At 48.8% G+C, this 24,207-nt stretch overlaps 2 protein-coding genes across 6 annotated transcripts in view; one reads left to right on the top strand and one right to left on the bottom strand.

Annotated features, from left to right (window-relative positions):
• AUTS2 (activator of transcription and developmental regulator AUTS2) overlaps positions 1–24,207 on the top strand; it is a 1,116,140-nt gene that overhangs the window by 931,461 nt on the left and 160,472 nt on the right. The window lies entirely within an intron of this gene.
• Positions 228–8,511, bottom strand: LOC149747389 (uncharacterized). The gene is made up of 2 exons (XM_089895818.1): positions 6,903–8,511; positions 228–3,250 (listed from the first exon to the last, which is right to left on the bottom strand). The coding sequence occupies exon 1, from the start codon at positions 8,015–8,017 to the stop codon at positions 7,397–7,399; it is 621 nt and encodes a 206-aa protein (XP_089751944.1). The 5' UTR covers positions 8,018–8,511; the 3' UTR covers positions 228–3,250; positions 6,903–7,396.

The raw sequence follows: 24,207 nt of genomic DNA on the forward strand, positions 1-24,207 counted from the left end.
CTCCCTGGCATCCCTTGGAGGACTTTGTGCTGATCCACAGAATCATGGTGAGACCTGGAATAAGTGAATCTTGAGGAAGTTTTGTTTCTGCCCAGGAGACGGTACTTTTAGGCTTGTACCTTCCTTGCAAATACCATAACTGCATCTAATTCTGAGCTCAGAACCGTCTGACTTCCAGAGACTGTGGTTCTAGGCAAAGAAAGGACCCACAAACCCTTCCCCCCATCAATTTTGCACCTTTCCAGTTGATGTGTATTTTCAAGCATATTTCTGGAATCTCTGTCTGAGTAGATACAGGTATCATTCCAGTCATGCTGACTAGCTTATGAAAGCAGCCAGGGGTAGGCAGGATGGCCCCAGAAGGAGAAGGGAGCGTTCCACATGGGAATGGATTTTCCAAGAGGAATTGAGACAAAAGATAGAGTCCTGAGAACACGGAGTTTGGCCTGAGTGCACATCTTACTCTATCCATCACGATGCGCTTAGCACGCTTTCACACAGGCAGGTGGTCCTTGGCAAGAAGGTGACTATCTGATTTGGATGTTTCACTTTTAGGCACCTGGTACAGTGACCTGCGATCCAGCACGTGGTTGATCTGAGCCTCCTGACAGTGGCGGCAGGAGCTAACCTTTACTGAGCACGTGCTGTGTACCAGGCCCTTTGGTAAAGCACTTTATGTGACTCTTTGCTCTCATTTCTCTCAATCACACTTTGAAGTAGGTATTTGGATGAGCCGATATGAAATTGCCGTTTTTCATTTTCAAAAAAGAAATTGTCATTTCTGTATGTGAAAACGGTCAAATACTGGCAATTCTATGTGGCGCAATCTAATAATCTTATCGTAAGATAAAACTGAATCTTATTACAGTAAGATTATATTCAAAAAAAGTCAAATACCAGCAACTTTATATGTTTTAATCTAATAATCTTCTGTATTTGTTTTCCAATGGAGGAACTCAGGCATGGAAATGCGCTCTGAGTCAGCCCAGCTAGCAGGCAGTGGAGCTGGCATTTGAATTGCAGGTCACTGTACCAAGTAGTGCATCTCCAGACCGTCGCGCCGAACGGCTGCACCAGGCTGTCTCCTCCTTGCGGGGGAGACAAAGGCGTGTTTCTGTGGCCTAGGTGTTCACGTTGGTTCTTCCACACCTCGGCCAGCTCTGAGATCAAAGATGGCCGGCCAAACGAATCCAGTGTTTCCTGGGGTGTTGGGTCACGGCCGTGATGCTCTGTTTAAAAAGAATGGTATGTAGTGAGCACACGAGAAATCCAGAAGATGGAAAATCTTCCTTTAGGATCTCTGCTCCTCTCTCCAGCGAAGAAAGAAATCAGTGTGGTGCCGGCAGAGGTGTTCTTAGCAGGACCTGGCCCGTTAAATGAAAGGCTTCCATGCTGAGCCAATCAAGAGAGACCTGGACAGAAATCAGACTCTCTCCTGCCCTGGAAGCCCATGCCTGGAGTCTGTAATTCATCTGTTAACTCAAGTGTGCAGCCGGTGGTTTAGCACGGAGGGGGACTGCAGGGAAGGGAAGAGAGAGGGGCAGGAGCTGGAGCCCTCGCATTTCCAGCATCACAGTCAAGTCAGGCAGAGGAAACAGGGCTGTGATAGCTTCTTGGACCTTATGTTTCTGGCAAAGAGAAACCAGCAGGGAAGATTTTTGAAAACTGATGAGATGGTGGAAGACATGAGAACAATGGCGGAGAGGCAGGGACCCCAGGGGCTGAATAAAGCAGTTCCGCTACTGCCTTTCAACAAGACTGAATAAAGTTTAGGATTTTTTTTTAATCGGACTTGTAGCCATTTTTAAACTTTCATTTTTCATAATGTCACAGATAATCTTTTTATCTATTATCCACTGGCTCTTTTCTGAGAGGCATTTGCATCAAATAGTCCTGCGCAGATCACGACTGTCTCTAGTGGGGAAACCGGCTTGAAATGAAAGGTTATTCACTCCCTCTGCTTTCACGGGCTTTGTTCTTGATTCTCGCACATTTTTTTTTACATCTGAATTCGGGTATTTCTGGAGTTTTTCTTTAGAAACCCTTCCATTCTGAGATCTAAGCATATTCAGACTCCGATCTGTATGTCAGGGGTTACAAAGCTTATGTTCACTGAAAGTGAAGCACCTACTTTGAAACGTTTGTCAGATACCCCACGTCCTCCAAAATCCCCTCAGAGCATTTCCTGCCGAGGCAGCAATCATAAAAAGGCGGGCATTCACGCAGTGGGGGGCCCTTTTCCCGGGTGCTGGCCCCCGCAGTGGTGGTGGAGCTGTGGCCTTTGCAGTATGCACTGCTGGACGTGAGCTGGGCAGCCCGCTCCTTCCCGCAGCAAGGAGAGGGGGTCTGGGGGCTGGATTTACTTCCACCCATCCTCCCACGTGGGGACTCATAGACCAGGCTCGTCCAGCAGGCAGAAGCGGGGCTGCGTGGATAGGACGCGGTGGGGAACCAAGGTGTCGCCCGGGCTCACGGGGAGAGGAAGCAAAGGCCAGCCCCTTGTTTGCGAAACCCCATTGAGAAAAGTGCCCTAAAGTCACGGGGATACGACCGATGGTTTCTGTTCAGCTTCTTTTACTTAGCTCATCCTCCCAAGCTGTCAGGGACTGGGACCAAGTTGTTCTCAGGCCTGCGTGACAAAGCCTGTCATAAAAGCACCCTTCTCTTCCCCTCCAGCTGTCGCCTCTGCCGTTCCCCAACACAGAGCCTAGAAGTGCTTCTTTTCCTCCCAGCAGTCACCGGGGGCAGCCTGCAGAGGCAAGGCCTGAGGGGCCACTGCCATGTACGTGTTCAAACCGTGCACTGAACTCGCCCCCAAACAGCTGCTCTCAGGCCAACAGTGACCTCACAGAGCACTGGCCAGGGGCGTGTTCTTCCATCTGTGTATCTAAAGAGTCCCTAAAACAAGGGAATATTGGGCCCAAAGAAGTACTGACAAGACAAGCCCCTCCGGCTCAAGGGCACCGCTTTGGGGCGCTGGCCACACTGCCCCTCCCAAGGCCTGCGGGAAGCAATGCCGCTCTCATTCATTACACGGGATGTGAAGGCCAGGGAGGCCCAAGCGATGGCCGAGTTTGCCGGGCTGGCGGCTGGTGGGCCTCAGAATGTAGATCTCTCTGGCTCTAAATTCCTTGCTCCTACCATCTGCCGCCTCCCCAAGTTGTCAGGGCTTCTTCGGGGCACGCCGATCCTTTATCTTCGGGACTCTTTAGATCCACCACCGTGGTGACGGCTGCTGTGAGGACTTGCTCTGAAGAGAGAGGCAGCATTACTGGGGTAAAGTAGTAAGGTAATTTCCTTGTCCCTGAGCTCCCCAGACCTTTGAGCCAGTCATCATACTTTTATACTTTTACGACTGAAAAGAAATTTCTGTGAAGTCATAAATACACTAGAAGCCCTTGTAACTGAGTACGTGAAAGTATTCTCTCCTTGGGTGTGGGAATCTCTCAGCAATGTGGCAGGAATGTAGAAATCAGTTGAGTTGGCAACCAAACATAACAGATTTCCCAGTTGTACCAAGCACACGTAGCTGTGGCTGTAAAGCTCCCCCTTTAAGCAAAATGTAGCTTTGTAAGGTGTAGTTTTCCTCCTTTACTGTAGCTTTTCTGTGAGAGCTCTGGGTTTAGTTTCATTGTATAGATATTTGTAACACTTTGAATAAGTAGAGTGCCTGCTAAATTGTGTCTCTGTAACTTACTCCAGAGTTAAAGTGAATTGTAGTTAATGTTTCCGCATCCAGATTTACAGCTGCACCTGGACTGGTAACGTGGGGTGGGTGGCACACCAGCGCTGAACTAAGACTCGGGGGCTGTTGGCTCTAGTCCCGGCCTGCCCCTCACTGCGACTTGAACAGGTATCTCTGCTTCTGTAAGCCTCAGAAAGAAAGAGACTACCTGCCCTGCCCCACCCCCCTTGGTGGATTGGTAAGAGTTCCAGGGCAAATTAGAAAGATTGGGTGCTGCTGGAAGCGGCCTAGGGCCGGAGCTCACCAGGTGCGCATGACACACCCAATTTGCTCATGTCCACTTAGGAGCTTTTGATTCACAGGACATGCTGTTACCCATTCCTGGGGGGAAAATACCGTTGAGATTACACCAGTCCACTCTTTGACAGGAAGCCTTGGCTCCTGGCAACAGAATCACACGCCGTCTCCTTCGGCCGCCCTGTGCTGCGTTCACGCTCCCCTGCCTGCCACGCGCTTCACAGTGCACACCCTTCTCTCACCCGGACCAGGCTGCCGCGCGGATAATCCGCCAGCCCTCAGCTTGCCTGCTGCTGCAGTTGGCGTGCCTCTCAAAACTCTGCAGCCGCCGAGCCTGCAGAAGCAAACCTCTAGGCCTCCCGGGAGGTTCAGGGGTCACCTTGTGGCTGAGCCCTTAACAGAAACTACAGTCTGTAAAAAGAATAACAGTTAAAAATGATGTGGGTTTCAAATGTACCATATGCTCACTGATAACATTTAGAAAATCCAACACACAGTAAGAAAAAATATTCACATATGCCATCGATACATTTTACATATTTGTGTTGTTTGTTCAGCTTTTCTCTCTTAACATTTCATCACGGGCGGTAGCGTTAAGTTTAGGGGCTTGGATTCTGGAGCCAAACCGCTTGGGTTTGAATCCAGCTCTGCCACTTGGACAGCTCTGTGCCCTTGGACAGGTTTTTGGATAGGTTTATAATTCCATTTTCTCATCTGTAAATTAAGGATAACAGTACCTACTTCAGAGGCTGTTTTGAGGCATTAACACAAATAAAGGACTGAGAATTATGCCTTCTGCCCTGCAGTAAGCACTCAATAATCTAAGTTGGTAATATTCCTTTCTTTAAAAAACGTGATTTAGGGCTTCCCTAGTGGCGCAGTGGTTGAGAGTCCGCCTGCCGATGCAGGGGACGCGGGTTCGTGCCCCGGTCCGGGAAGATCCCACGTGCCGCGGAGGGGCTGGGCCCGTGAGCCATGGCCGCTGAGCCTGCGCGTCCGGAGCCTGTGCTCCGCAACGGGAGAGGCCACGGCAGTGAGAGGCCCGCGTACCGCAAAAAAAAAAAAAAAAAAAAAAGATTCATTAAATAGGAATATAGTACTTTAAAAATTCCATGCTCTGCTCCCTCCTCAGTCACTTAGAGTCTGAGGAGTAAGACTAGAGCATCATCCCCCTCGGTTCCCTCCCCTCCATCCTTGTACACCTGAGGAGAGCAGGCACTACCCGAAGAACTGCATCTTCCCCATGTTGAAGGCCGAGTGGCCTGCATTACCATTTGCATCAAGGCCAGACCCTAGTGTGGTGATCATGGAATCGAAGACTCAACGTCCAGTACCATTTGCCAGCACATCGCTTTATTAGTGGAGATTATTTGGGGGCAGGTCAACAAGCCGTATATGTTTTCAGCAATGCTTTGTTTTTCTCCCCCAAACACAAAGTGCCATTTAGTCCTCACATCGCCTAGGAAAGCAAGGGAGGGACTGTTTTTCCCATTGAGCAGAGAGGAAAGCTCAGCCCCTGGGTGGGATCAGACTGCAGGTCCATTGCCGCCAAGGTGAGTACCCCGTCCCGGGGACTTGCTCCCCTCAAGCTGTCGTGACCTCTCCACAGTAATGACTGGCTGCTTTAAATGCTCCCCACACGAGTCTATGGAGAAACAGCAGCGCCTCGGCCCGGGAGCAGAAGGCCTGCCTCAGTCGGAAGGTGGCAGCCCAGGCAGCCGTCGATGCTGTGCCCTCTCGTGTCACGATGAAAGGAGTAGGATGGGGTCAGACTCATGACCCTTAGAGTCAGAACAGAAAAAGAAGCCCAGGCCCCAGCTCTACTCCTCTCCTTTCAGAATCCTCCCTCGAGGGGCTCTGGCTGTGGCTGAGGGGAGAGGAGGCATTTCTTCACGCACAGTGCTGACTGTTCCACCTTGACGGTGGCCTCTGCTCTGTCCTCACTCACATGACCACGGGAAGCAGCTCTTTACAGCAGTAGTTCTCAAACTTGAGTGTGCACCAGAATCACCTGGAGAGCCTGGAAAAACACAGACTGCTGGGTGGTGCCACCCCTGGGGTTTCTGACTCAGTAGACCTGGGCTTGGGCCCCAGAATTTGCATGTCTGACAAGTTCCTAGATGATGCTGGTCCAGTGACCACACTTTGATATCCTGTCCTTCGATAGCCCAGGTTAGCAGGCCTTGTTGATCCCTGCTCAGGAACATGACAGGATGGCTCAGATGCTGAGCTTTTTAAATTCAAGTTCCAAACACGAGAGAACCAGGCAAGAGCCCTTCCTGACTCTGTGCATTCAAGGACCACAGGGAGAGAAACAAGTAGCTCTCTGGTCTTGGGACAGGAAAGCTCTCTGCAGCTACTGCTTCTATGGATGGGGGTGGTGAGTGCGCTGACTTTGATGAAGACGAACATGTCCAGAACCACCCAAACAGGGCAGACAGGAATTATTGCTGGCTGCTTTGTGGGGAGAAGTGCAAACCTGGCATTTAAGCAGCCCCTCTTAGGGGCCAGTGCTATTTGCAGGAGTGTCAACTTTGGCCACTTGTTTCTGGCTGACCCCTCCAGGAATTCTCCCTCTTCAGCTCACCTCCTTGGTTAAGGAGCACTGAAGTGCTGTGGCAGAAACTCGAGAATTAGAAGCCTGTGTGCCTGCTCCATCACTTACTAGCTCAGGGGCAAGGTTTCGGAACCATTCCAGGCCTCAGTTCCTTAATGTGTAAGATGGAGATAATCTCTGCCGACCTCTCAGGTTGTGGGGTGTTCCTAACTGCATCGCTCAGTGCTGTGCTGTGCATTCCTGGGAACGTCCCTGAGGTTAGGGCTCTCGGCAAGGAAGGCAGCCACAAGGGCGGCCAGGGTGCTCTTTGGAAATACTGGATGGGGAGACCTGAGGCCCGGCCTGGCTTTTCCACCCACTCACCTTCACAAGCCACTCCATCCTTTGAGCTTCAGTGTCCTCCTCTGTACCATGAAGTTGGAGTAAATTCAGAACCTCTTCTGGCTGTAAATGGTTTGAGCCCACTGTCAACTGGAAGACTCAAGTAGAGGCTGTAAAGTCTAAACACCCAAAGGGCAAGGAGCCTTTCTTCCAAACCACCCAGCTGGATTGGTGGGGCAGTTCTGCGGTTCCGGGCACTGACGACCAACCTGTCCCGCCGCCGCGAGCCTCAGGTTGCTTCAGGGCGGCCCTGACACCGGCGCCCTGCCCCGCTCTTGTGTCCTTGCCTGGCCGGGATGCGGAGTCGGCAGAAAGTGCACGCGCTCTGCGTGGCGGCCGCCAGCCCCGCGCCGGCGCGCCCGGCTCGCCGCAGCCAATCGGCGCGCGCACCGCGGGTGACCTCCCCCGGGCCCGGAATAAATCGTCAAGTTGCCCCGCCGCGGGTCTCAGTCTTCTGGGCTAATTAGCGGAGCGGGTCATGAGCAGCGCGGAGGGTCGGGCCGATTTGCGGGCCGGGGAGGGGCGCGGGAGGGCGGCGCGCTTCTCGGGGTCCGAGGCCTCCCCGCGCCGCGGGTAGACGGCTGGCGCGGCCGCCGCCCGGAGCCGCTGTCTGGCCCGCTTCCCGGGGCGCGGCGACCTCGGCCGCTTGGCGCCCGCACCCCGGAGAGGAGGCTTAGGCTGGCCCGGCGGGGACGCCGTGCGGCCGCCATCCTCTTCCCTCGGACCGTCGCCTCGGCTCTCCCGCGGCCAAGATGCTGAACGTGCCGCCTGCCTGGAGACCTCAGATGCGCCTTTCCCGGAGATTCTGAACTTCTGGAAATCCCGAGACCGCGTCGTGGGCTTTGTTTTTGTCTTCGGCTCGGCTTTGGCTTTGATATTCTCTGGCTACCTGGATACGTCTTTGCCTTGTGGGTAAGTCTCCCGTGGATCGCAGCACCAGTAACCAACCGCAGGGAGAATCCGCCTTTAAAATCCCCAGCCTGGAGGCGCCTCGGGCTGGAGAAGAGGACCCCACTCCTGACCACGTAAGGGCTCTCTGATTCCACCTTTCCTCTGATGGGGAGAAATATCATTTCATGGCAGAATTTTAAGCACATTGTCTGATAGGATTGGCAATCACTAACCAGGAAAATGAGTAGCAATTAGGAGTTCAGTAATAAACGGAAGTCTGTTGTCCTAATTGAGTGGAATTACTGACGGGTAATGGCAACATTGAATTCTTCAGTTTAATTAAGAGTTTATATAATTATAGTGCACTTTTTATTTCTTGGGGGAGCCATGGGGTAGAAATTAAATAACCAGTGTGATGGGTAAGAAACCCATTTAATGGATAAGTAACCGGTGCATTGAAATAAACGTGGGTGCTTGCTCAAGTAATGGGAACTTAAATGAAGTCCTAATACAGGCATGTGCTAGCTTGGACCAAGCAGGACTTTCTTTCAGCTGCTAATTCCCGCCTGATACAAATCCGTGTGGCTTAGAAATTATTAGCTCATCTCTGACACCGGCATCGGCTGTTACAAAGACAGCAAAGCTCAGCGCTCCCCCGCAGTGGGATTAGCCCCCGTCCGTGCTTTCTGGAACTGTGTTTTCCACATTCCCCAAGAATGAAGTGAGAGGGTCATTTGAGGGTATTCTGCTGTCTGGGGTTTCTGTATCAAAAATCTCGTGATTGCACTGTTCAGCCGTAATTGTTGATAGCTGAAGGGGCTGGCAAGCCCCACTGAAGTCACGCAGCCTCAAAGCGGAGCGAGGGTGTAGGTGGAATTCGTTTGAGCGCTAATCTGTAATTATAAAGATGTGATTTTCCTCTTTGGTGGTGTATTGTTTCCTTTACTATTATGTTCGCATGAAATTGTTCCCCTCGTGGGAAGCAGTGAAACTGGAGAGAAATCCCTTCTCAGAGGGTAATTTTCTTGTTTTTGTTTTTGTTTTTGGTGTAGGTTTCCCAGAATCCTTTTAAGCCTGCCTTGGGATGAGTGTGTTTATTTCTGTAAGAAGCTCCAGCAGATTTGGAAATCACTAGGTTTCGAGTGTACTGGGAAATAATTAGCACCTCAAATAATAATATTTATTTATACCTTGGCTGCAGCTTCTTGCTTACATAAGGTCTAGATTTTTCAACAGGATGAGCAGGGACTACCTTCTCCAGAGAGCTCCCATATCACGAGTGGGCTCAGGGAGCGCCATGAAACTTGTATTTCACTCCAGAAGAGACAGCAAATGGCAGGGATGGAGCAGTGCATCTTTAATGCTGCATGGGTTTTAAAGTTTGCAAGGCCTTTGGGAACTTACCCATAATTCCCTGCTGTTATCGAGAGAAAGCGGGGTTGGATGGATGTTTGCTGTGTGTGTCTCCTGACCTCAGGCCTTCCAGGGTGCGCTGTAGGTGCCTGGGGACAGAGTGGGGAAGTGACACGAGGCTGTACTGGTGTTACTGTCCAGAATTTTAAGGACTTGTCTCCTCCGGTTTTTCCTCTGTCCCCCAGCCCTGTTTTGTCATTACTGCCATGAAAGTCTTAACAAAACTGTCAAAAATACCTGCACCTGTTCTGCCAGAACCATGGCCTCTGCATGCAGGCTTATTTTATTGGCTTGCTGCTCCTTTCTTATGTCCTACCCCAAGACACAGCACACTCCTGTACAACAGACAGATTCTTGAACACACAACACGGATGGAAATTTGAGACTTGTAACATTCAAGGATGACATACTGCCATGTTTCCTAACTTTTCATAAGGGGTTGTTACTAAAGATCACAACTTCCTAATGTCCCTTTTTTTCCTAAGCTCTCACAGTTCCTTCACACACCTGCCTGTTTAACTGTTAAAAAAGCTCCATGATGTAAGGAAGAGAGTCAAGGATGGCCCTTCTCTCCGAAATGCTGCCTTGGCTTAGCCAACCTCGGCATTCTCGTTCTGACTAGTGGGTGTTGGGTGCATTGAAAGTTTCCTTCCATGGTAACATCGTTAAGATTTGGTTCCAAATTCCCTTTCTTCTTTTTATAATCTGTCACCTCTACATTTATCTAAAATCAGCCTGAACTGATAGAAAAACTGAGAGATAGGTTATGAAGCTCCCGGCAAGCCAGGAGCAGATTCCAAACTCTTAATGAAATGATCCAACTTAGGAACAAGACACAGACTGGCCTGTAGGCTCTTAGAATCCATTGTTAGTCTGAGGGCAGGAGCACTGGGAAAGATGGCAGTCACAAGCCCTGTCTCCGCACGTTTTTCATCCTCCTTCCCACTCAGTCTTGGGTCCCCTGGATAGGCCATGTCGTGGGTATCAGTCACCACTTGTCTGCTGGTTGCACAATGCAGTTTACCAGCCTCTGCCCAAGTGATGCCTCGCGGCCATAGTATAACAATAGCGCATAGAAGAATGTAACACTCCTGTGGGTCTGGGCCCCGGTCCAAGGGGATTAGCTACTGGAAGTACCTGAAAGGCATTGTTGAAACACACTCACCTGTAACGCGGTTCCTTGGCCTGGATCTGAAGGGCAGGGTAATGTCGGTGTCCTTTTGTTACCTCTAAAGGGACACGTGCTTTTCCATGTAACACCCGACCTGCCGGCTCATAGTCGCCCCGTCGTGGCATCAGGAGAGTGCTCTGAGGTCATGTAGGCCCTGGCATTGGCATCTCCTAGGGAGCTTGTCAGAAATGCTGAGCCTCACATCTGCCCCCTGATTTTTCAGATCAGAATCTGCATGTTAACAAGATCCCCAGGTGATCTGTAGGCGTTTTGACAGGTTGGCTTCTCCCGTGACGCAGTCTGGCGTTTAACAGGCAGGATATTTACGCAGGAGTGCCCTAAGGATTAGCACCGGTGGAGGGACGCAGCAGGGCAGGAATGGTGGGTGGAGGGAGAGGTTGAGCTGTGGTTTAGGCCCAGGGTCAGGCTTCCCTGACCACATGGGAGGCTCCGGAGCCGGATCGGCCTTCAGATTTGTCCCATGTCGGGCAGCGGTGGCCCGGCCTTTATACGCCCTGCTGGCAGCTGGGCAGCAAGTCCTTCATCGGACAGTGCCCACCACGCACACTGGAGTTGGGAGAAGCACTGCTCTAGGCTGGGGGTTCTCAGACCACCAGGACCTTCAGCACGGGGGGTTGGGTTAGAGACGCAGATTCCGGAGCCCCACCCCGGGCCTGTGGGAGCGGAAGCTGTAGCGGTGGCACCCAGCAACCTGTGCTTAAGCCAGTCCTCCGGGCACAGCTGCACGCTCAAGTTTGAGAACCACCCTTCTAAGGCAGCCTGTTTTGGTTTGTTTTGTTTTTTAGTAACAGCTCTAGTGAGAGAAGATTCACATTCTATCTCAATAATAAAATTCCCCAATTTCAAAGTGTTCAGGTCAGTAATTTCTGGTGTATTCAAAAGGTTGTGCGACCATCACCTCTAATTCCAGAACAGTCTCATAACCCCAAATTGAAACCCCCTACCCATTAGCACCGGCTCTCCACACCCCTCTCCCAAGTCTGGGAGCCACTAATCTATTTTCTGTCTCTGTGGAAGTGCCTGTTCTGGACATTTCATAGAAATGGAGACATGCAACATGTGACCTTTTGTGTCTGTTTTCTTTCACTTAGCATAACGTTTTCGAGGCCTGTTCATGTTGTAGCATGAATCAGTACTTCGTCTTCTTAAATAGATAAATGACGTTGCATTGTATGGATATACCACATTTTATTTATCAGTTGACAAACATTTGTACTGTCTCCGTTTTTTTTTTTGGCTCTTATGAGTAACGCTACTATGAACATTCAGGTACAGGTTTTTGTGTGGACGTATTTTTCAATTCTCTTTAGTATCAACAAATACCTAGGAGTAGAATTGCTGGGTTGTTATGGTAAATCTATGTTTAACTTTTTGAGGAACTTCCTGTCTGTTTTCCAAAGCGGCTTGACCACTTTGCATTACCACCATCAGAGTCCCAATTTCTCCATAACCTCTCCAACATTTGTTATTGTCTGTCTTTTTATTATGGCCTTCCTAGTGGGTGTGAAGGGGTATCTCATGGTGGTTTTAATTTGCGTTTCCTAATGATTCATGATGTTGAGCATCTTTTTCATGTGCATGTTGGCTCTGTTTATATCTGCTTTGGAGATATTTCTATCCAGATCCTTTGTAGGAGAGACTTTTAGTCCTTGAGGAATCCCTCAGGATGTCTGCTGTGCATCTAGACCTGGGCAGTTGCTGTAGGATTTATGAAAGGAAGCCTAGGACGTGGCCTTTAACCAGGGGAAAGTTCCCAGTAGGCATGGGACAGTGAAAGAAGAGGACAAGAGAGCCCACTGTCAAGGGCCTACCTAAAGAGATTCACATTGTTTTACAATTCGTGTTACAGAAGGACGTTGCATGGGTGGCTGGGATAGCGTGAGTTAGGGTTGTGGAAAGGTTTTGTGGAGGTCAGAGGCTGCTTAGAAGACAGGAAGTGTTGAGAGGACAAGGAAAGCAGAGAGGAGAAAGGAAGTCCTCAGTGGGCCTTCCCTACACACTCTTGTTTTATGGGTTACCCATCCCTGTAAGAGGGGAACTCAGAAGCCCGGGATTTCTGGGAATTCCCTGGTGGTCCAATGGTTAGGACTCCGTGCTTCCACTGCAGAGGACATGGGTTCGATCCCTGATCGGGGAACTAAGGTCCCACCTGCTGTGACATGGCCTAAATAAATAAATAAAAAGTAAACAGCTTGTCACCTCTTTCAAAAAGGAAGAAGCCCGGGATTTCTTTCAAGAGTGTGCTCCCTCCTGGCCCTGATTCTTCTGTTTCCTCACCTGGAGAAAGAGCACTTGCCCCCACTGTTTATCAGTGGTTGTGAAGGTGTTTATGATGCTCTGTGAGTGCTGGAGAGTGCGATTCACTCTAGGTCACAGGTAGTTAAAAAGTTTGCAGGTGTCCCTGAATAGCCTCTATTTCCGCATTAGCAGATCCCGTGGTGGCAGTGCCAGGTGGCTCCCAACCCCCCAGAGCAGGTGCCTTTCTCAGGGCACCTGAGACTACAAGGCGAGTCCTCAGGGCTTCCAAGCAGTCTCTCTTTACCCTTGCACTATAGCTTGAATATGGAATATTGGAGCAAGAGGATTTCAGAGCAGAGGCGCTTAAAGCAAAACCTTGGTCACGCAAGGGCCTCTGCAACTATGATGACAAGCCCAGCGGCGTTACACTTGTGCCAGGCCATCTAACTTACAGAGTGCCCGCTCAGACTTGCAGGGGAGGAAACCCAAGCTCTAAGTCATGACTTGGTTAGTGTCACAGATTAGATGATGGCGTGACCAGGACTTGACCCCTGGTCCATCGGACGCCTAGCCCAATGTTCTTACCTGAAAGCTTTACTTTGCAGCTCGCTAAGGATTAACGATGGGATGTTTTGCTTCTTGTTCTACAAGTGGATCCTCTCCCAGGAGGATCAGGGTGTCAGGACACCACGCATTCGTGTTTGTTTAGTGTTGGCACCGTGTGTGTGTAGTAATATGTTACAAACACTCTGGAGGTCACCCTTGGTCTCATGGAAGAAGGTGTTTCAAAAGTATGCAGAGAGGCTAAAGCATTAGGATATTTCCTGAATGCACTTCAGTTCTCAGTTTTTCCCAGGAGCCCTTTGGTGGCTGGGTAGTAATTAGAGTCACTGCTTCTTGAACTCAGTCAACAAAGAACCCTGGCACTGGGAGTTCAGTGTGGGTCAGGATGTTTGTGTACTGGGTAGCCCACACGTGGCATCACAACTTTGTCCTTTGTCCCCAGTTGAGCCCTCTCAATGTGCCTTGTTTTATTTTTTTTTTGAATTTTATTTTTTTAATACAGCAGGTTCTTATTCGTTATCTATTTTATACATATTCGTGTATATATGTCAATCCCGATCTCCCAATTCATCCCCCGCCCGGCTTTCCGCCCTTGGTGTCCATATGTTTTTTCTCTACATCTGTGTCTCTATTTCTGCCTTGCGAACCGGTTCATCTGTACCATTTTTCTAGATCCCGCATATATGCGTTAATATACGATATCAAATGTGCCTTGTTTTAGAAAAGGATGTATCCACAAAAAGTCACATGACATGGAGGTTTGAGTCGTCTGTGCCCTAGTTTAAATTCACAAAGGATGTGTGCTCAGAAAAAGCGAATCCTCTGATAAAGCAAAGACCTGTGTCATGAAACCTATTATTCTACCTCTAAGCACTCATCTGTCAATCAGAAATTTTACATACTTATTTCTTTAAAGCTAGTTATATCTGTATAGAATATTTCTACACACTTTTCTGTTACTTTTGTCTTTGAAGAACAGAAAGTGTAAAAGCTCTTTGGGATCATAGACACGGATTAGAGTAGAAGGATGGGCAAAAGTGGCATTTCACCCCATTTTCCCATTTTCTTTCCTTTTTTTTTTTGATGCCAAGCAGGCAGGAGAGATGAGATCTGCAAATTCCTTAATATAAAACTATAAGAGTTTTGCAGTGAAAATGTCTTCACCTGTATGAAAATGTCTTCACCTGTATTCTTCCCAGTGTCTATGTGCCACACACCCAGTCACCTTTGGTTGGTTATCCTGATTGATTAAGCTCTGGACAGGGCCACACCTTTGAAGAGGCTGGTCAGCCAATTCACACACCAGGGGAAATGCTTCAGTCTAGAAAACGGCCCCAGTGAACGCTCGTGCAGCATCTCTGGGCTTGGGTGCTTGGCCCCTGTGACGTGCTCTCCGGCACCCTCTTCCCCGGTCTTAGAGATGCTAAGTCATTGGTTTGGGGGCAGGTGCATCAGAGAACGAAACCACTGTCATTGTGAAAAATTATTCAGTAATCTCTACCAGCGCCTTCCAGATAAGACGCAGATAAGGCCCTGGGCCTCTAGGAGGAACCTGCAAATGTGAGTTCTCCTGCCAATAAAAGAAAAAGGAAGGAGCAAGACATAAAACATTTTATTGTAGGGAGATGATTTTGCCAATAGTTAAATGGCTGCTTTCTTCTCTTAATGAAGAAATATGCACTTAATGGTACTGAGCCCTGCCCCTGTGCCTCTGAAGCAGAGATAGTAATATTTAATATTTATCGAGGACTAGTAGGCAGGTGCTTTAGCACAAAAACCCTGCGGGACAGGCCTATATGATGACATGAAAGCTTGGCCAGGTTATTTTGTCCAGGTTTGAAACTGGGCCTCCTGGCACAGTGGTTTCAAACGTACCTGCCCCACGTTAGGAAGTTACTGTTAGATGGTGAAGGTGTGTTTCCTAGAACTCACCGAAACCCTTACAAACCAATAAGTATGTAATTATTGGTTGAACCTCTTAGGGTCATTTTAGATGGTGTGTCCCCCACAGAATGACATGTATCACTTACCTTCTTTTTTTTTTTTTTTTTTTTTTGCGGTACGCGGGCCTCTCACTGTTGTGGCCTCTCCCGCTGCGGAGCGCAGGCTCAGCGGCCATGGCTCGCGGGCCCAGCCGCTCCGCGGCATGTGGGATCCTCCCGGACCGGGGCACGAACCCACGTCCCCTGCATCGGCAGGCGGACTCCCAACCACTGCGCCACCAGGGAAGCCCTCTGATTCTTAAAAGAAAAATAATTTTTGTAGCCTGTGAGTAATCATGTTTGTGACATACTTGGTTCTTAGCTTTGAAGTTTCATTCATGCATTCAGTCAGCAAACCTTTACTGAGCGCCTTCTACGTGCAGGCAGCGTGTTAGGGCCTGGTGAAGAAAATAGACCCCGTCTCTACCCTCACGAAGCTTCTGTGACTTAGCGCAAGGTACATAAGCTTTTTGGAATCTTCAGCTACTTTCATAATCTTTGTTGGGCGGTTTGTCATTGATGGATCCTCATATTGATGCATGTATACTTGTCATTCTTGGTGAGGTGTAGGGGCCCATCTGTCGTTGGCCTCCTTTTTTTTTTCTTAATTAATTAATTTTATTTTATTTTATTTTTGGCTGCATTGGGTCTTCGTTGCTGCACGCGGGCTTTCTCTTCATTGTGGTGTGCAGGCTTCTCATTGCGGTGGCTTCCCTTATTGGGAGCACGGGCTCTAGGCGCACGGGCTTCAGTAGTTGTGGCTCGCGGGCTCTAGAGCGCAGGCTCAGTAGTTGTGGCGCACGGGCTTAGTTGCTCCGTGGCATGTGGGATCTTCCAGGACCAGGGTTCGAACCCGTGTCCCCTGCATTGGCAGGCGGATTCTTAACCACTGCACCACCAGGGAAACCTTCTTAAAGCAAGGAAGTGCCGCCCTCAGCCCTCTGCTGGGAGGCAGAGGGGGTTCCTGGGATTAGAGTCCCTTAGGAGCTGCATGGTATTTGCCACCTGCCAGAAGACCAGGAGTGTAGTCATTGAATCTTCAGTGCTGTCGGGCATGCTGTCTTTTAAAAATATGTATTTCTCTGGGTTGGCATGTGTGATCAGTTGAGTCCTCTGGGCACAATCCATTGACAGAAAGCCTTTGGAGGAAACAAACCTGGTGGAGTTGTCTGGTATGGAGGATTTGGAGCAGGGAGGTAGAACACAGTGAGCTGCCAGGTGCTGGAAAAGCCAAGTCTAGACAAGACGCAGGACAGATCAAGGTAGACATGATGTGAAAGGAAGAATCTGGGGCACTGTGGGAGATGAAGCCCTGGAAATGGTGAATGTTGGATGATTGTCACCCACGAGCACAATTACCAGGCTTCCTTGGTGCTGTGCAGTTCCCAGGCCGTCTCCTCTGGGCCTCGACTGCAGTCTGGATGCAGCAGTGGCATACTACCCCACCAGCGAGACGGAGGTGAACTTGACATATGGTGTCAAGCTTATGTGAAGATGTATACAATTGTTCTTTTACAAGATCTGTTAAGTCCTTCACCAGATATTTATATTTGGCGGGGGGGAGGAAATATCTAAAGGAGAGTTGCTTATGCATTATAGAAATAAATTTGTAGGAGGCCTCCTGCTGTCTGTGTTCACTTAAAGTTAGCTAATCACTTCCAGGAAGAAACTCCACACGTGAAATGTTGATGGTCAGTGTGTTATGCTAAGAAATGAAAAACCTTTTTTATACATTCTTTTTTAAAATAATTCTTTTCATTATGGTTTATCATAGGATATAGAATATAGTTCTCTGGGCTGCACAGTAGGACCTTGTTGTTTATCCTTTCTCTATATAGAAAAACCCTTATTTTTACAAATAGTTACATAACATGACTTTCCCTGAAGACTTGAGTAAGCACACCTGTGTCCCCAGCATAGCTTTCGAGGATGCCTAGCTCATCAAACCCTTGCCAACTCTGAGCTCTTTCTGTTTTGTTAGTTATTCTGTGACAATTTGACAGACAAAAGCTAGTGTCCTGTTATTTTATCTGGGAGGTTTTAAAATGCTGCTTCCCATAGTGTGGAAATGATTCTCTGAGTCTATGCTGTCTTTTCGAGAAGAACACACTTCATTTTCTAGTTCCTTACTGGAATAACTCTTTCAGAGAGGACACCCCACTTGTGAAAATTAAAGGTCATCAAGAAGCAGCCCCAGGGGCTTCCCTGGTGACGCAGTGGTTGAGAGTCCGCCTGCCGATGCAGGGGACACAGGTTCGTGCCCTGGTCCGGGAAGATCCCACATGCCGCGGTGCGGCTGGCCCGTGAGCCATGGCCGCTGAGCCTGTGTGTCCGGAGCCTGTGCTCCGCAACAGGAGAGGCCACAACAGTGAGAGGCCCGCGTACTGCAAAAAAAAAAAAAAAAAGCAGCCCCAGATGGGATACCCTGAGGAAAGGAAGAAGTATCTTAGAGCATCCCTGCTCCACACCACAGGTTGTGTGTGGGCTTGGGGAACTCTGGTGTGGGTCCCCATGATAACTAGACAGTTCCCTGGTACATTGCTTAGTGGAAAAGTAAGTGTGCCAAAGGATGCTCGTTGCCTTCTAATATGCATTCTCCCCTTCCTCCTCCTTAATAAAACTATTGATTTTTAATTGGACAAATAGGCCAACTAAATAGAATAAAGACTACCCTTCATGGCCTCCCTTGCAGCAAGGTGCTGCCCTAGAACTAAGTTCTGGCTAATTAAGTTCTGGTATTAATGAATTAGTGAAGCGCTGCTTGTAGAGAGTGTCCTTAAAGGGCTAGGAGCATGCCCATCTGGAATGTGGACATAACGGTTGGAGCCGCAGCCATCGTCATGGGCCATGACGTGGTTTTGGGAATGGAAGGCAATAAAGGCAGAAACATCAGTGTATGTAGGAAGACCCGATGCCCCTGGTATTATGGAGTGCCATTCCAGCCCTAGTCTGCCTACCGTGGGCCTTTGACTTTGAGAGAGAGAACTCTTGTTTAAACCACTTATTTTACGTTGTCTGTCACTTGTAGCCAAAGGTAATCCTTACCGACCCAGCAGGGAAATGGCTTTAAAAGGAGCTCTCATTGCCCATCCTAAGTTTCTAACATTTGGAAGTCATTTCTTATAGCCAGTCTTTTTGTTACAGTTACACAGTCACAATGGATAACTGTCTGTGTTTAGCTGGAGTGTGGAAAGGTACTAGAAGGACAGAGGAATAAAAATCTCATACTCATTGGCTAGAATGTGCTCTAACCAGCATTTACCAAAATGCCACTCACAGCCTTGTGCATAATAAAATAATTACTTATTAGTTTGTCATGTGGGCAGCCAAACCATACTTGTATAGTGACTTCTGTGATGTCCTGAGAGTCACATTCATTAAAGCAGTAGTATTTTCTACAAAGGGACCCTTACAAATGGGCTTTCTTTCAGCGTTTCCCAAAATATACAGATAATAAATTGGAAACTCTCTGGGGTATGTGTGTAAGTATATATATACATATGTATGTAATGGTGGTTATGCTTAAAGTAGCAGAAGATGTCTGTTCCTGACTGTTACGAGGGGGACAAGTGACCCCAGGTTATTAGATGCTGACGTTTGTAGTTTGGGGGGAATGGGAAAAGCACCCCAGGCTTCTTAATTCTACACAGAGTTAGAAACATCTCAGCGTCAGAGTCGACTATGCAGTTGTTTAATCATCTTTTTTTTAGTTGTTACAAAATATTGGACAGCATCTCCAAGGTGCCCCTGTAAAGAGAGCCGCTCGCTGCCTCTGACGTCTGGAGCGGTGGTTGCTCAGGCCCGTGGTCCAGGAAGAGGCACAGTCAGCCTTTTCCCCAGCAAAATGGGATTCTAGACATAGAAATCAGCTCTTATAACAGTCTTCGAGTCAGAGCATTTTCACCATTGGATGTGACTTGTGGAGGTGATCTGGTCTTGCCCTTTAAGTTGGGGAAACTCAGGCCCAGGAAATCTAACAAGACCTTTCCAAGGTCACATGGGCCCGGGCAGCCCAGGCTGGAACCCAGACCACAGAGTTCCCTACTGGTTGTTCTTGTCATCACACAACATGGCCTTCCATTTTAAGGACTAGGAAATAATCAAGTTTGGCAATGTACCCACCTTCATTTTTGTTTGAGAGGTTAAAAAAACAAACAAAATGAAATGGTGTCATAAATAAATCCCTTCTAAGCAGGTCAGGATTTATTTCTTCTCCCCTATCTTGTTTTATACATATATATATATATATGTATATGTATATATTTGTGTGTGTGTATATATATATGTATATATTTGTGTGTGTGTGTGTATATATATATATATATATGTATATATTTTTGTTTTATTTTATTTTATTTTTTAACAGGGGGTATATCCCCAAGACTAAGAACTAAAGGAACAGATTGCTTAGCCCCTCATGACTCTGCCCTGGTGGTGGATCATTAATGGTGTAGAAAATGAGGGCCGTGTTAGGCAGTCCTGGGTGGGGTGCATGCCTCTTTAAGAGATTTATGTGGAGGTCTGAGCTGGGGAGACAGCGCAGTGGTACATCATCATGCAGGCGACATCAGAGACTTTCTTCTTCGCTTGGGTGCATTATCATAAAGAGTGATTTAGACTGGAGCTGATTGATGCAAATGGCCCTATGTTCTTTCCTATCATTAGCGGCCTCTTTCAGTGGCCAGAGGCAGTGATTAAAGCTGTCATTTGGAGCTGCTCATTAAAGACAAGCCCCAGAATAGCAAGAGGAAAAGAGGTTGGAGAGGCATATATATTCATATGTATGTATGTATGTATGTATATGTGCGTGCGTGTATTTTTTTCTTCTGCCTTAAGTGTGCGTCATCCCTTTCCAGATTGAACCGCTGAAATCAAGGCTGTAGAGACATTTCCACCAAGAATATAGAATGCTCTTTTGCAAGTTATATTAGATTTTAGGGAGTGTCGCAGTAGATTCTGATGACAGCTTGCCTACATATTATGAAAGGAGTTGAGGAGGGTATTGTGTTAGGTGTGTTTTGTTAGAGATGGACCCTGGTGAGAACTCATTAAGTCTCCCTCCTCCCAGGCTGGGGACTTCAGAGGCGGGCCACGGGAGAGCAGAGGGGAGGGCTGCCGAGGGTGGTTTGCCTCCATAAGTCCCATTGTGACAGTGGTGACCCCAGGGATGGAGAGGAGGGGACAGCAGGGAGGGACTCTTTGCTGAGCCCAGAGGATGGAGATGCCTGGGTGTCAATCACAGAAGGGTGGGCACCAGCAGACCCCCAAACAGGAGGGGAAGGGAAGGGAGGGAACAAAGCAGAGATCCATATGTGCAAGAAGAGAGGTTGATGTCGAGGAGTGGTCCTGTCCGGGCAACGCGGCTGCTTCATCACCCTTGTAGGAAAACTGGCCTTGGTTGGGCACCCGCCTGTGGTTCCATAAGTGTGCATTCACATCCAGGGACGTGCTGGTTTTAGGTTGGTGTCCAAATGGCACCGACAGGTGACAAAAATTCCTCAAAGGCTTTTTGCCCAGGCTCCGAATGAGCGACGTTATACCTACAACGACGGCTGGGATGGCGGGTGGCGGGCTGAATACGGGAAATGGGACTGTGGTCGTGAAACTAGGCAAGGGGCCACCTTTGGTGATCGAAATAAACCAGTTTTGGGTCAGGGACGCAACTGGCCGGAGAGGCCTGCACACCCGCCCTGGCCAGTTGACGATTTACTGCCGAAATCCCACCAAACCTGTGCAGAAGCTAGTCTACGGCGCTCCTCAGAAATCCCTGTGGGAGAAAGAAATAAGAAATTGTCAATTTAATTTCTCAGTCTAATGAACTGGTCTTATACATAAAAATTTAAATCACTGTTTTCTGTTTTTTTGTTCGTGAAAGTGGAGGCCAGCATCAGTTCTGCCACCACGCCACGGTCTCCATGACAACTCCGTAGCAGTGGCGGCTCATGTCACTTCACAGTCACAGGCCCTTGAAATGAAGCAGAGGAAAGTTTGACTTTCTCTTCTGTCATTATTGGACTCCAGGGGCCCCCGTGGTGGGGCTCAGTGGAGGCGTAGGGGCTTCTTTTTGGTGTGGACAGCGGAGAGTAGGGACAGGCTGAAACTCTCCCCCAGGCGCCAGGCAAGGATTGGACCGGGCTACAGAGAGCGCTGCCTTGTCAGGTTCCGAGCCAGCCGTTGGCTTCGAAGGTATGGCCTTTGTCCTCCTCTCTGCTGTGCGCCCCCCTGGCGCTGGCCTTCTTAGCCTGGCTCTGGCGCATCAGGCCCTATTAGCACCGACACTGGCTGTGATGTTCCTCTCCTCGGGGAGCCGGCAGCAGAACTGAACAAAGTCCCTGGTAATCTGTGCTTAACAGCCTCCCCCCTGGGGAGAAAGCCCAGCCAGCTGGCACTCTTGTGCTGAGCACACTCACTTCCCCTGGCAGCCTGACGACCTGGCTGGGGCCCAGAGGCCAGCCGGCTGCGGGGCCGGCCCACATCGGCACCCCAGGCCACCCAGCACTGGATCACATGCATTGTGCACTGCCTTCCAGACTGGACACTGGCTGAACTCACAGCTCAGACATGGCAGCTCATCTGCCTGGGCATTTCCAGGCCGCCCATGTGGCTCTCTAGAAATAAAACACATGAGTGCTGGATAAGGAACCACTGGCTGGCTGGCTACACTGGGGATTCATACTGAACCATTTCCCCTTGTCTGTTTTCCCAGGCTCTAGGTCGGGTGACACAAGGAAGTGTCCTTTGAGTTCAGTCCCCTCTAGCTGGAAAGTTGTATGTCTGCCTTGGATGATGGGGTGGGTGGTGGATGGCAGGGATGAGCAGGGAGCATGGAGTAGGGAGACATGGGGATCTTGGATGTATACATACGTGTTAGAAAATAAATACCTGGAGGGAAAGAAATCAACGTGCAGTAACCTCTTTGGATCTCAGACTTGTTGGGTTTCCTACCCAAGCACACCTTCCCAGCACATTCATTGCTAGATCTAACTCTGCTTGAAGTCAGAATTCCCTCACCTGAACCAGAATCCTACAGCAAGAGAGCAGCGTCCTGAGGGCCCCCTTGGGGAAGCAGCTCCTTCAGTCACTGCCCTGCTCACAGCAGTGCACAAAGACTCTAGAGTTTTCTCTAGAAACTCTAGATATGGCTTAGGACTCCTTAGGATTTTCCTGCCCAGCCTACAGGAAATACACCCTGCAAGGTTTGTGGCTCTTTTAGGAGGAACATGTGAAAAGCATCTGTTTGACTTAGGAGCTGTCCAGACACTAACGTGTGTGCCCCCCAGTTGGCATAGGCAGAGGTCAGCTAGGCTGTTTTAACCAAGTGTACGGCTGTCCTGATAAGAGATTGGGGACAAGGCCAAAAGGCAGTGTGTTCCGTTCTTAAAGTTCTATTTGACCAGACGGTATCCAATGGAGGGATTTCTCCAGAAAGAAAAGGAAAAAAAGACGTGAATGAAATGGTTTCTGTGCATTTTCTTCAGACTTTTCCCTATTCTGTTCCTGTGAGTCCACTGAGAAGTGATGCAAACAACAGTAGTGATCATGGCTAACCTTCAGCAGGCACGTTCTGTGTGCTGGATGCTGTGCTGAACACTTGACACGGTGTCTTAGCTCATCAGAAGACAGTGCAGGGTTGGAGGTAGTAGCCTCAGCCCCAGGCAGCTGAGGACCCTGGGCTCAGAGCCTTCTCAGCATCACGTAGCTACCACATGGAGGACCCAGGGACTGAACCCAGGTACTGGCCTGAAGATCATGCTCTTACCCATGACTGATCAGTGAGGCACCATTTGGCTCTAATAGCTGATGGGGCTGGCGTGGCTGCCCCTGGGCACCATGTGGGCTAAGTGGAGGTATAGGGGACTGCAGCTCTAATCTCGCATTTATGGTGGGATGATCTGATGACTCGAAGCTCCACAAGGGTAGGGTCATGTCTGCTTTTGCGTCCCATCAAGTCCCCAGTGTCTGATATGGTGCCCTGCACACTGATTTGCCCCCGTGAAAAAGTGAACGAGTAAGTGGTCAAGGTTAAAATTGCAGGTCTTGAAGTAAACATGCTTTCCGAATCCAAAGATATTTTCCTCAGGATAGGGTGTAAGTGAATTTGTTTTTGAGATTGGAGAAACTTAAGTGTGTCCTTAGGTTGAGCAGTAGGAAGTATTGGAGAGGGAATAGGAGATTATTGATGGAACAAGGTCCCTTGAGGAGGTCTTAAGGGACAGGGTTAAGGACAGAGGAGAATTTTTATTAGCAGGAGGATACTTCCTCCTTAGAGACCAGAGGTGAAGAGGGGGGAGAAAGGATCCAGCCAGTAGTCCTGGCCTTTGTATTGCTTGGGAGTGCATTCAGCTGCACGTGATAGCCAGTTTGACTAGCAGCATCTGAAATAATTAAGGATTTATTTTTCTCACCTGTTTGTGAAAAAGCCACAGATAGGCTGATGCTGTCATTGGTTCCATGGCTCAGCAGTAAGGACCAACACCTTCAAGACTTTCTCGGCCTTTCCCTCATAGCCTCACTCTGGCTGTTGCAACTCCTGGCATCACATCTGCATTCCAGGAAAAGAAGAGTCCCTGTTATCCTTTTTTTTTTTTTTAATCTGCAAAGCAGGAGCATCCTTGCCAACTTCTGCTTCCATCTCTCTCGTTATGAAATCTACTTTTGCCAAAATTGATGTCCTGTTCTTTCCTTTCTCCTGTGTCCACACCTACCTGCAGAGGAAATTTAACCGTTACACGTAACACAGACGATTTTCCTCAGTAAAAGCAGCTACTTGTGCCCAGTATCTCCATTTAAAATGCTTGTCTTTCTGCTTCGGATCTCCAGAAAATGTATTCCCTCTAGCACTTAACTTGGAAAATGGCAAAACAAACTGAAAGCCAAAATAACTCCGCCTAAGAGTTGTGAAGAACCTTCAAAAGAAGCCCTGAGATAAATGACTTTGCATCCTTTCTTCCCTCTGCGAGCAGCCCTTTAACACCTGCCAACATGCTCATTACCAGTTACAGTTGCA

This window comes from Delphinapterus leucas, chromosome 15, assembly GCF_059928025.1.
Source record: "Delphinapterus leucas isolate spDelLeu-1000000601 "Yukka" chromosome 15, BTC_Dleu_Yukka2, whole genome shotgun sequence".
NCBI classification, from domain to species: Eukaryota; Metazoa; Chordata; class Mammalia; order Artiodactyla; family Monodontidae; genus Delphinapterus; species Delphinapterus leucas.

Bases quoted from the DNA above. Each gene is read 5' to 3' on its own strand.
- LOC149747389 (XM_089895818.1), bottom strand. From the start codon at position 8,017: ATGTGCTTAAAATTCTGCCATGAAATGATATTTCTCCCCATCAGAGGA.